At 39.0% G+C, this 13,109-nt stretch overlaps 1 protein-coding gene across 1 annotated transcript in view; it reads right to left on the bottom strand.

Annotated features, from left to right (window-relative positions):
- Positions 1 to 4,722: 4,722 nt before the first annotated feature.
- ELK3 (ETS transcription factor ELK3) overlaps positions 4,723 to 13,109 on the bottom strand; it is a 36,246-nt gene continuing 27,859 nt past the window's right edge. The window contains exons 3-5 of the mRNA XM_075274543.1: positions 8,693 to 9,517; positions 5,782 to 5,904; positions 4,723 to 5,688 (exon numbers count right to left, since the gene is read on the bottom strand). Of these exons, the coding sequence (XP_075130644.1) occupies positions 5,590 to 5,688; positions 5,782 to 5,904; positions 8,693 to 9,517 (1,047 nt within the window). The 3' untranslated portion in view covers positions 4,723 to 5,589. The remainder of the gene's footprint in view (positions 5,689 to 5,781; positions 5,905 to 8,692; positions 9,518 to 13,109) is intronic.

Raw genomic sequence — 13,109 nt, forward strand, 5'->3', positions numbered from 1 at the left:
TTTTTTCTTTTGTTTTATTTTTATTAAATTGTACTGTTTCCATTAATGCTATTTTGCTTTGCTTGGCCTTGAACCTAGTGGACCATATTTGATGTTTCACCCGACCGTCATAATTTCTCTTTCGTTCAAGTTATAATCATCAACAATCTTTTGTAAGTACACAACAAAGATCAGAGACCAATATTTTACTAAGGTAGGGAAAAAATCTGCTCACCAGCAAATCACATAGAGCTTATATTGGAAAATGACTCTCCCTTGCAATAGTCAAACAATTTCTATTCTTAAAGTACCATGATGTGCCTCTAGCACAACTGGAAAAAAGCAAATTACGTTTTGTATGGCAGTTTTGTTAAGAAAAATTGAGTGTCTGAATGAGATTGTGTCTTTTTGTGAAGTGAGGCGTAAAAAGGACTGGAAACACATTGGGGAACATTTACTAAGCTAATTGAGCTAGAATTGTGGCAAAAAAAACCTGGTACATGTCAAATTTAGTATGTGTTACGCACATTTTGCACCTCACTCGTCAAGGGAACAGTTAAGGGGTCTGACTTATCAGGAAAACAATGGAGATCAAACAATCAGGGGGAAAAGTATGCACCAAAATGTGGCACAAAATTTTGTTACAAAGTAAGACAAGCAATAGGTGGCCTAAAGTTAGACAAAAGCGTCTAAAGATGCAGCAGATTTATTATCCGGTTTCAGCATCTTTGATAAATCTGGCACATCTTTAGACTCTGGTATACATTTAAACTGCCTAAATATTAGACAGGATTAGTCAATCTTCCCCATTATCGCTGTAATGGAATAATCAACCTTTATGGAAATCTATATTATCACTAGATATTTATTGCTCCTTCTCCCTCTGTTCAGTTTTGTTACCCCAGCCATTTGTTGTACATAGCATCTGAATCTGCCATTTAAAAGGATATTCCTAGGTTATAATGTTACATCATACCGCTAGGACCAGGACCACACCATTTCTTAAATGCAAGGGCAGTTTTTTGGCAGTAGATGGCGGTACTGCTGTGAAGTGAATTTCAGTGCACCTCCATTTGAACAGAGGTCACCTGTGACACCGTGCAGAGAAAATCTGTGAAGGAGTTGAAGTTTTTAGCTAGCTGAGGCCTCTTCATTCTTAAATGGACCATCAGTAGGTACAGTCGTAGAAAATACTATACATGACGTTCATTGAAGTACTTGAACATAGGGGATATTGGATGGGTTCTAATGTATTGTAGATGTCACTTTTAATTACTTGTAGAGCTCCCATTGACTTGTGATAGCTTAATAAGACACAAGGGAAAACACAGGGCAGCTATTGAAACTTTGTACACCACCTCTAAAGACAGTACTGGAGAGCAGTCATCCTAAATCAATATTCCGCTGAATAAGCAGACAATAAGAATGAAATATTTAATTCCCACGACAATATTGTAGCTGATATCCTTGCTAGTAGTGCATTGAGAAATTTCCGCGCTCACATGAATAACTGGTTCAAAAAATACTAAATGTTTATCACTAGCTGTTAGCATCACTAAATAATGAAAATCTTCTTTTACTATGTGTACAGAATTAAAAGATAACATGTATGTTACATACATAACTTTCCAGACCTTTATATGACGACTAGCAGAAATTAGATGAGGTTATGTAGCATTTATGTACCGTACAGTATTATAGCACAGGAAAGATGCAGAAGTGGTTGTGTCTCCTAAATGTCATACCATTAATAGAGGAGAATGGTTATTGATATAACAAAACCTCTAATAACACAACGAAATCCCTAAAATAACAGACCGCAAAAACATTTACAGATAATATTCAAGAGAGGAGGATACATGACCAAAGCTGAAGGATGTGAGAAGAGACAGAAAGAGACTTTATCAACATGATGGACTTGCAGATTGTGGGAGCTCAATGAATTGTCCGTGTCACATATGAATGCATTTCCCTGCCATCTGATTGACTATAACATGTTCTACTATTAGGCCCAGGCTACACAGCAACTTTCGGCAGTGCTACTGATTCATTTCGGCTATTGAACTACAATTGTAGCCCAACTGAATGCTTTGAGTTGTATGGAAAGCTGTCACTCAATAGTTAAAATCTTTCAGTAGTGCTGCAAAAAGTCACAGTAATCCAGGATTACAAAAAGTTTACTACTTTCTACCAAAAACAGTGTCATGCCTGTCCATACATTTTGTTGTGGTATTGCAACCCAGCTCCATTCACTTCAATGGACAAGTGTGGCTCTGGTTATAGAAGAAAGCAGCCATGTTTTGTTTTTTTTTTGTTTTTTTTTTTTTTATGTGTACAATCCCTATTCTATAAGAGAGACTACTGCTTTCTGAGGGATCCTAGTAATGGAGAAAATGCACACTAACCTGAGGGCAATATGAGGCAGACCTGCACCATGTTAGGGCCCCTTCACACGGAGTTACGCTCCGTGTATTCTGTACATTTTACACATGTAAAAATACACGTGTAAAATGTAGTTATCCATTGAGTTCAATGGCATGTTCGTATAACGCGCGTCTTTTTGCAAAAAGACACGCGTTATACGAACATGCCATTGAACTCAATGGATAACTACATTTTACACGTGTATTTTTACACGTGTAAAATGTACAGAATACACGGAGCGTAACTCCGTGTGAAGGGGCCCTTACTGCCCAGCTAGTTGTGGACTTGTTTTAACCAGTAGTTCTAAAAGTACAATATGTTACTCCCCCTCCCCCAAAGTTAATCCCTTTTTTATGTCCAAGAGCGTTCTGAAGTGGGGGTCTCTAACAGAAGCGTTCATTATCTGAAGTATTGCATTTACCTATTTCACTGACACTTTTTTTTTTTTTCTTCCTGCATTTGACCTAAAGTAAGACTGTAAATCTTCAGAAACGAGCTGATCTATGTGGAATGGACTGTATGGCTGTTCTTAGATCTAATATTCACCCTGTAGAGCATTCAGCGATCTGCTATTTCTGTTCTGGGTGAGACCTTTAGGTAATATAACAGTATTATGTGACCTTCTCCCATTTTTTTTATTTTTTTTTTTAATTTCAATTTTGTGAATAGTGATTGTGGAACACGTGGGTTGTTTCGTTACTATAACCAATATTATATGGGATTTCTTTATTTTATTTTATTTGGTTAGAGAACAGCAAGTTCATGTTGACTAGCAGTGAATATTGGACCACTACTACTTTTCATAAATTATAAATGGGTTTAATTTCCGAAAACAATTGGTAGAGCTAACAGACTGCTGTTTATCTGAAACTGACAACGCTGTATTAATATTGTACTTTTTGAAGTATAAATATTCAGTGGAATACAATAGTCTTGTTTTGAATCTCATGGGGGACAAATATTTCTTTGTTGTAAGGCACTTTCCTTCCCTCTGAGTTTCTTGTACAACACAGGAATATGTTCATTTTTGTTTTTTGGTTTCTACTCCCCATCCCTTGGTGCTGATTTCTACGGTGTTTTATAAAATTGTCCAGGTTGGAAAAAAAATAAACTGGTTCTTAATATTTCAAATTTCCTGTTCATGGTTTTACAAATGGCTTTTGATGGTCATTGCCGTAGCTCAGCAAGTCAACCTCACTATTAACAAGTTGGTGTTTCTTATATGCAGCATTACTCACATTACATTTACAACAGGGGCTCTTCGTTCAATACTTTGGTTTCCAGGTGATAAACTGCTGCCAATACAATCAGTATGTTTTTTTTTTTTTTTTAAATGTTGACCGTGTGAAGTATAGCAGTTTAGAAACACTCCTATGGAGTCGGCCATGGAGCATGGCAAAGGAAGCTATAATTCTACTGGTGCTGCAGTCTCATGGGAAGTTTTCTGTAAGTGTCCTGGGCCTTCTGCACTGCATGACCTCTAGCCCATTACCTTTGCTCTGAGTGATGGCTCCTATCTGATTCAGGGCTGAGAGTGAATGAGTTGCAGTAACCAGGCATGGCCATTTTACAATGTACAAAACTTTTCAAACAGCTGGTAAGTGAGGGTATTCTGGAAGCTGGACCTGATTGATAGTGATGACCTATCATATGGATAGATTATCAATATTAAACTCCTTTTAAAGGGAGTCTACTACATCCCAGCATATTTAACTCTCACTGCATTAGTGATGAACAACATACCTTTAAGTTTGTCATTTTTATAGTTTTTGAGAAAAACTGCTTTGAAATCTTATGCAATTGAGGTAGTCGGTGCACTGGGGATGGGCCACTAGAATAGTGCTTCAAGGGCCGCCCCCATTGCACCAACAGCCTGATTTGCATAAAATGTCAAAGCTGGTTTTCTCTCTACATAAACAACATACCTTTTGTCATCACTGTAATGTGCTCTGTAAAGAGCTGGTGTCAGGTGAATACCTGTAAGAGATCTTTTGTATTTTATATTTTCTCACATATTGAAGAACACTGAGCATGTATATGAGAAATAAGAGTATGTCTCCGTGTTACCTTTAGCAAACAGAGTTCAGTTTAAGATTGTATTGTAACTCTTTGTCAGTCATATGGAAATCCTAGAGGAACACTTCAGTTAGCCAGAGCCGTAATGCAGTGGCTAGGTATTACACGACTATTTAGTTGTATGTCTATACATGATGGAAATGTGTGTATGTGCTCATCCTTCCTCAGTTATAGAACGTGATCCCTGGAGGTTTCAGTCTTCAATCTGTTTGAAGTCTGATGGAAGAATGATGTTGGAAATCATACATTTACATATTTTATTCTTTTTATTCCCTACAATGGAAACAATGTATAAGTCCATAATTCAATGTACATTAAAAAAGCACTAAATATAAACATTGCTGAATACATATTGGGGAAATGAGCACAGAAAGTTTCAGAGGTATTTCTTCCTAAAGATTTCCCCTATGCAGGAACAATTATATAAAACATTTACAGAAAAACGATGCAGAAGAAGGCACAGCCGGTTATAGTTTCTATAAGCTCAAGTGCATAACATAGAATTGGGGCAAGGAAATTTCCATCCTTTTCGGATATAATGCACGAAAAAGAGGACTGAACGGTCCTCAACACTTAGGGAATACAAAACCTGTAATACGTAAGGCTTGTGTCCTGCTAGTAAATATTCCAGCAGCTTAATACAAACAGAATGTCATTTTAGAAAACCTTTTTTGTTTTTAGGTTTGGGTCATAGGAATAATGCTAGCTATAAGATACTGTACTTGTTGTTGTGTAACATATACATGGGAAAACGTAGCTAGCGTCCATGTAGGAACATAACCATACCAGTATATGCATATAAAGTGTATCAGACTTGTATCAAATGGCCAACTACCAATCTGTCCAGGTACAGTTTACATATGCAGGACATTTTGTGCTTAGTTAACCCAGTGTACAGTGCAGTTTCAGCTATCCGCCCTGTGATGATGTACTTGTACATCTAATACTACTGAAATCCAGGGTCACAGGATAAAGTGTAGCAACCTGAATATTCTGAGGCATCCTGTGTGGTGATGAGAGTCCTGCTCACTTCAGGCCTGCCCACTGTTTACAAGGGACATCCAGGAGAGATTACAGATTTCACCATGTCCATAGTGCCTTGAGATAACATCAGGACCTTTGAGAGCTGGATGACAGCAGCACTGGAGATGATGATCTATCAAGCCCTGGGAGCTGCAACGGCAAGTGACTGTTTAGCAGGTTTGGAAACTGTAGAGGAAAAAATAGTCTACTTTAAATCGGGATTTCTCATGGATTATTTGTATTAAGATAAAACTTGACTGTAATGCAGTTTACACTTACCTGGAATAGGGTGTTTGGTCCTTGCAACCTGGCAGGACTTAATGGAGCTACAGGACTGAGGCTGCTCCAAAAGTGGATGCTGGACAACAGAGGACTTGGGGTTAACAATAGTCCATTAGGTGTCTGCAAGGCAAAGTTTACATTTAAGTAAGTGTATAAACAACATAATTAGTTCTCATACTGCTTTACGTTCCATAATTATATCATAAATCATGGTTATAAGAAAAGCCTGCTGTGTTGTATATAGTATTCAGTATCATAACTGTAGTCAGCCTATGGGTGTAGGTAATGGGTCCAAAAGTCATCGCCTGTCCTGTTGGGTATCCCTGCAATTTTTTTTACCTTGAACACCACTGCCATAGTAGAAACTGTGATCTACTTAGTTCATATCTACACAATGTGTTTTATACAAGAATAATGCTGTAAGACTATATACAACTGCAATTTCATTTTCTTAATGATCAATATCATTCTTGATAATATGCAGAATTCCTGTATTAAGTACGATCTTGCAACTGATATAATCTTTCCCAACACTTACTAATTCCTCATCATAATGGTGTCTGAAAGCATGGCTCAGTCATTCCAGTATCACAACCCCTAATGGTCTTGATTCTCTAGACCGAGATGTGGTAAAGTATGCCATGTAGATGGACTAGTAGTCCACATAACTTAAGAGACACCGATCCTTCCCAGTCCTCAGACTGATGGTCTGCAGTTCTTTGCACAACCTTTGGCCAAAAACAAGAAAGTGGGGACATGATTGAAAGTAGTAGTTGAGACTTGGTACAAACTTCTAGCAGATGTAGTTGGGAAATCTATAGTAAGTGAATGTTAGCATGATAAGACGTATTGTATAATATGTATCTATCGTAAGACAAAATTGGAATAATATAAGGGCATACTAGAATGACCATGTATAAAGAGCGCTGCAGAAAAAGCCAAATACCCACCAATCAGAATATTCCATCACTTTTTGTGATCTGAAAAACTCATTGAAAGTAAAGACCTCAAGCAAGTTGTAAAATAACTGGATTTAATGTTCGTAATATAAAATGTGGAAACTAAAAGCTTTCTGTGAGAGAGGGTAAACAAAAACATATCCTTTTTTTTTTTCATTTCACTTATTCTTTTGTGTATTGATTGTATATTTAACACCAGTGTGCCCCAAGATTTTCGGGGGAGGTGGTAGGTCTGGGAGAGAGAGCAATATATTCTGGAGCTGTACTCTCTGCTCACTCTCAGGTCACACTGGCAACCATTGAACTATTCCATCATTCAAGAGCATTAAGGCCAGCCATTGTTTAGCAAGGGGACGGTTTTAATATGGGAACTGCACCTTATGTATACCCCTGCTAAGTGTTTTATTTATAGGGAACCTGTCACCTAGAAATGCAGTGCTATCTCTAGCTGGCCTGTTATGGTGAAGGAGTAGCTGAACATATTGGTATATAGTTTGTGGGGAAAAAAAAGGTTCAGTATAATGTGTACTTTAGGAATGATTATCCCTGCTCAGTCTGACCTTATTATTCATATTGACTTCTAGCTCTTCTAGCTGCCATATTATACAACTAGTCATGATTTAAGGAGAGGAAATTCTGCCTCCAATATGGTCGTTCATGGCCTTCATGTGCATGCAGAACAGTTGTTCCTGCGCATTCTAGTGAACTGTTTGGGCACAGAAGAACTACAGTACATCAAAAACACAGAATAAAGACATTTTTTTTCTATTAGTTCGTATGCAAGTATCTTTATCATAACTTTACGGAAATATAATTATGGGAGGACCACACAAGCGGGCCTGTATTTACTGGTGATTTCCATTTATACAAGAGACCTTAATCTGGGTAGACTCTGCAATGGTTCTTAAGTTAAATGACTGCAACACAAGATTAGTATTTCTGATGTCATGGAAAGGGTAAGGCCCCACATTGCGGAAACATAGCTTTTTTTGTTGCAGATTTTTTGTGGTTTTTTGAGCCAAAGCCAGGAGTGGATTGAGCAGAAGGGAGAAGTATAAGAACTTTTTATTGAGTTTCCATTCCTTTTGTAGCCATTCTTGGCTTTGGCTAAACAAAAAAGGTGTTTAATGGGGTTTTCCAAGCTAAAATTTATGACCTATCTTAGGCCTGGTTCACATCTGCATTCAGTATTCAGTTCATGGGACCCCTTGAATGGAATACCAAACGCATTAAAAAGCGAAGAGCATTCTAAGCACACGGACCCTATCGACTATAATGGGGTCCGTGTGTTTTTCGCACAGTGTCTGCACGAGTCATGCGGAGAGAAAAAGTACTTCAAGCACTACTTTTCTCTCCGCATGATTTGTGCGGACACCGCATGGAAAACCCACAGACCTCATTATAGTCTGAGGTCTGTGTGCTTTTTATTGCTCACTGCTTTTTAATGCGTTTGGTTTTCCATTCGAGGGGTCCCATGAACGGAATACCGGACGCAGATGTGAACTGGGCCTGAACCATAGTTCATCAATACCAAAGCGATGGGGCTCCAACACTTCCAATGATTAGTTGTTCTGAACAGCTGATACATAGAGGATGGAGCTGGAAGCAAACCAGTGTACTGCCGATCAGCTTCCTTTCACTTGAATGGGAGCTAAGCTGCAGTGACTTGGTTCAGCCACTACACAGCGAACAGGGCTGTCTGCTTCCTGCTCCATTACCTAGGTATCAGCTGCTGTCAACAATGTCATATTTGTGGGGGTCTATCTTTAGGGTAGGTCATACTCCCATATGACTCCTCACATTGAGAAAACATTTAGCTTTTTCTTTTCAGCTCTTCATTACATTGTGTTTTCACTGCGTGCTTTTGTTTTTGTGTTGTTTGTCACATTAGTTTAGTAATGGTGTCTTGTCATAAGAAATACTATATTGCACAACTGAAATTATTTTACCTGAGCAGTGAAAAAAGCTGGTGTCAAGGATCCTGAAGGAAGGGCTGGGCTGTTGAGCGCAATGGAGCCAATATCATTACTGGAAAGGAGAAGAGGCGGAGAACAGATTTCCAGGCCTTTGGGCTTCTTCGCTTTGGGGGGATGACAGGAAAGCTTTGACTTAGACCCTGATGAGAGATTTAATGGTTCCATGGTGTCCTGATAATCTACAAAAAAGCTCCTTTGCTCTGTTGACAAGGACAGATTAGGGGAAAGAGAAGGGGATCGTGATGAACGCGGTGAAGAAGAAACACTAGCTGCATTGGGTAATAATTGGGGAGACCCTTTAGCAGACAAGGTTGATGATAAGAAGGCTGAGGCCGCTGCCGATTCTGAAGTAGAAGGCAGTGAAATCACTGGTCGGACACTTTCTTTGTCCATTTTGTTTGTAACAAATCTTATAACGGTCCTGACTTCCTCTAAAGGACTTTTAGCTTCTGGTCTATCATCGTCTTCATCATCTTCATCTTGAAGTTCCTCATCATCCTCCTCTTGAGTCCTTTCACTTTTAATAACCTTGTAGTTATCGGTTTGGTGTTGTAGAGAATTTATGGTGAAGGAGGAATATAATCCTGAGTTTATGTACTCATTGCGGCTTGCACTCTTCAAGGCTGATAAAGTATGCTTGTGCCTGTCGTGGAGATCACTTGGGATCTTGCAATCACTGTCCTGCAGCAATAGGCTATCCCTGCTCACCTCCACAGTGTGTGGGTCCATTTTCAAGATTTCTGGAAAGGACACAAACTTATAGACAAACTTCTGGCCAATGACTTTTTTGATAATGTTCTGGAAGGAAAATACAAACAAATTGTTAGGTATTTGGAAACAAAATCCAGTTTCTAACCCCCTAAAACACGGCCACATAATCGATGGGCATCTTTCTTTCTTACTAAGCGGCCACTAATCGGCAGCACTTATTGAGACCTGCAATAGAGGGGCATAAATTGAAGATGCTGGGACATAATACAAAGTCTGGATAAGAGATTCACATTTCCTTTTATTCAGGGCTGTGTGTTGTATGCATGATTTCTTATTTTCCATTGGAAAATGCCCTATTTTTGGCACTTAGGTGGACCAACCATGCCCATTCAAATCTGTGAAAAATGGTCAACCATTTAAAAACACATTTATAAAATTAGGACACAGATGTAAATAATGGATGTATGAATACGCCCTAACCCTATCAATCCTGAAGTAGTGTTGGCCAAAAGTATTGGCACCCCTGCAATTCTGTCAGATAATACTCATTTTCTTCCAGAAAATGATTGCAAGCACAAACTCTTTGGTATTAATATCTTCATTTATTTTGCTTGCAATGAAAAAAAACACAAAAGAGAATGAAGAAAAAGTCAAATCATTGATCATTTTACACAAAACTCCAAAAATGGGCCAGACAAAAGTATTGGCACCCTCAGCCTAATACTTGGTAGCACAACCTTTAGACAAAATAACACCCGCTTCAACACCCGCTTCCGGTAACCATCAATGAGTTTCTTACAATGCTCTGCTGGAATTTTAGACCATTCTTCTTTGGCAAACTGCTCCAGGTCCCTGAGATTTGAAGGGGGCCTTCTCCAAACTGCCATTTTGAGATCTCTTCACAGGTGTTCTATGGGATTCAGGTTTTGTTTTTTTTCCCTGTAAACTATGTTGATGCCTTTTCCCAAAAAGCTCTACTTTTATCTCACCTGACCAGAGAACATTCTTCCAAAACATTTTTGGCTTTCTCAGGTAAGTTTTGGCAAACTCCAGCCTGGCTTTTTTATGTCTCTGGGTAAGAAGTGGGGTCTTCCTGGGTATCCTGCCATACAGTCCCTTTTCATTCAGACGTCGACGGATAGTATGGGTTGACACTGTTGTACTCTCGGACTGCAAAGCAGCTTGAACTTGTTTGGATGTTAGTCGAGGTTCTTTATCCACCATCCGCACAATCTTGCGTTGAAATCTCTCATCAATTTTTCTTTTCCGTCCACATCTAGGGAGGTTAGCCACAGTGCCATGGGCTTTAAACTTCTTGATGACACTGCGCACGGTAGACACAGGAACATTCAGGTCTTTGGAGATGGACTTGTAGCCTTGAGATTGCTCATGCTTCCTCACAATTTTGCTTCTTAAGTCCTCAGACAGTTCTTTGGTCTTCTTTCTTTTCTCCGTGCTCAATGTGGTACACACAAGGACACAGGACAGAGGTTGAGTCAACTTTAGTCCATTTCAACTGGCTGCAAGTGTGATTTAGTTATTGCCACCACCGGTTAGGTGCCTCAGGTAAGTAACAGGTGCTGTTAATTACACAAATTAGAGAAGCATCACATGATTTTTCAAACAGTGCCAATACTTTTGTCCACCCGCTTTTTATGTTTGCTGTGGAATTATATCCAACTTGTCTTTTTGACAATTCTTTTTGTGGTTTTCCATTGAAGACAAGTTAAATGAAGATAATAATACCGAAAAATTTGTGATTGCAATTTCTGGAAGAAAATGAGTATTATCTGACAGAATTGCAGAGGTGCCAATACTTTTGACCAACACTGTATTTAGAAATACTGGCAATTCCTGATGTGACACAAGGGATATGGCCCCCTTCAGACAGAGGGGCCTGGGTATGACAGCTCTGAATAACCTATAGCTATGCCATTGTGAAAAAATTACAAGGTGATCTTACAAATCATGCCAATAATCAAATTATGTAGAGCGGATGTTTGGTTTTTTTTCCATCTGGATCTGCGACTACTGTGTGGAGGTGACCACAATCGTACTATGTTAGGGCAGATCTAGATGGAATACTTGTCCACTGATGAAATCTATTTGAGCATCAGCAATTGCATATAAATGCATAACATTAGCATCATAACTGTGGTCTAAAGTCTTTAAAGCTATGTTTCCATGTAATTTCTACACTGAAACTATCCTGTGTCTGAATTATACTGTAACATTATGGTACATTGTGAATTTATTTACAGAGTTATGAACAATGTTTATATTATGCAGGAATACTGGATGTTACATTGGCTTATTTACAGTTAGGTTCAGAAGTATTGACAGTGACAAGTTTTGGCATCTTAGCCATTTACCAAAACATATTTAAGATAAAGTTATAAATACCTACTTGGCTTTAATTTGAGGATATTCACACACTTGGAGAAGAGGTTTAGCAATTACAGCTCTATAATATGTAATAAGGGATCAAAGGTAATTGGACAATTGTCTTAATCTCTTTAATAGGCTATTCTGTTGCTAATCCACCATCAATTAAGCAGGTAAAAGGTCTTAAGTTAATTCTAGGTGTGGCATTTGTGTTTGGGTCAATCACCAAATCTCAACCTGATGAAGAATGACTTTCACTTGCTTAAAAAAAAAAAAAAAAAACATTTAAAGGGGTTAGCCACTTTTAGGCCAATATTGAACAGCAGATGTTTATTGTTTGTATAATAAAAAGATATAAAGTTTTCCAATATACTTTCTGTATCAATTCCTCACGGTTTTCTAGGTCTCTGCTTCTGTCATTCATTCTGTTACTTCTAGTGAATAAAACTCTGATCATGGTCATGTGATATACAGTCCATGGTCATGTGATGAGCACACAGGTGCACGGCTCATTACCAGGAAGATGACTAATTACTGTGCTGTGAGTATAATGAGCTGGGCACCTGTCTGTCCATCACATGACCATGGTCAGAGGTTTATCCACTAGAAGTAACAGAATGAGCTCTAGAAAACTGAGGAATTGATACAGGAAGTATATTGGAAAATTGTACAACTTTTTATTATACAAGCAATAACATTTGTCACTCCATATTGGTCTTAAAGAGGACCTTTCATGGTTTGGGGCACAGGCAGTTCTATATACTGCTGGAAAGTCGACAGTGCACTGAATTCAGCGCACTGTTGGCTTTCCTGATCTGTGCCCCGGGTGAAGAGCGATCTGTGCCAGTACCATAGCTCTTTACAGTCAGAAGGGCATTTCTGACACTCTGTAAGGACCGTCCTTCTGTACAAGCAGCGCCAATAGCGTTGTGCTCTGAGACCGGGGATGGTCTATGGATGAGTACTGTGAGCAGTGGGAGGGGGGCGTTCCTCCCCGCTCACACAGTACAACGCGATAAACACTGCTGTGGAGAAGGACGTTCCTGACAGACTGTCAGGAACGCCCTTCTGACTGTAAAGAGCTAAGGTATCGGTACCGCTAGCTCTTCACCCGGGGCACAGATCGGGAAAGCCGACAGTGCGCTGAATTCAGCGCATTGTTGGCTTTCCAGCAGTATATAGATCTGCCTGTTCTCAAAACCATGAAAGGTCCTCTTTAAAGTGGCCAACCCTTTTAAGGCAGAATGACCTACAGAAAAGGAACAACTAAAGACAGCTACAGTATAGGTCCAGC

Source organism: Leptodactylus fuscus, chromosome 5 (assembly GCF_031893055.1).
Source record: "Leptodactylus fuscus isolate aLepFus1 chromosome 5, aLepFus1.hap2, whole genome shotgun sequence".
NCBI lineage: Eukaryota > Metazoa > Chordata > Amphibia > Anura > Leptodactylidae > Leptodactylus > Leptodactylus fuscus.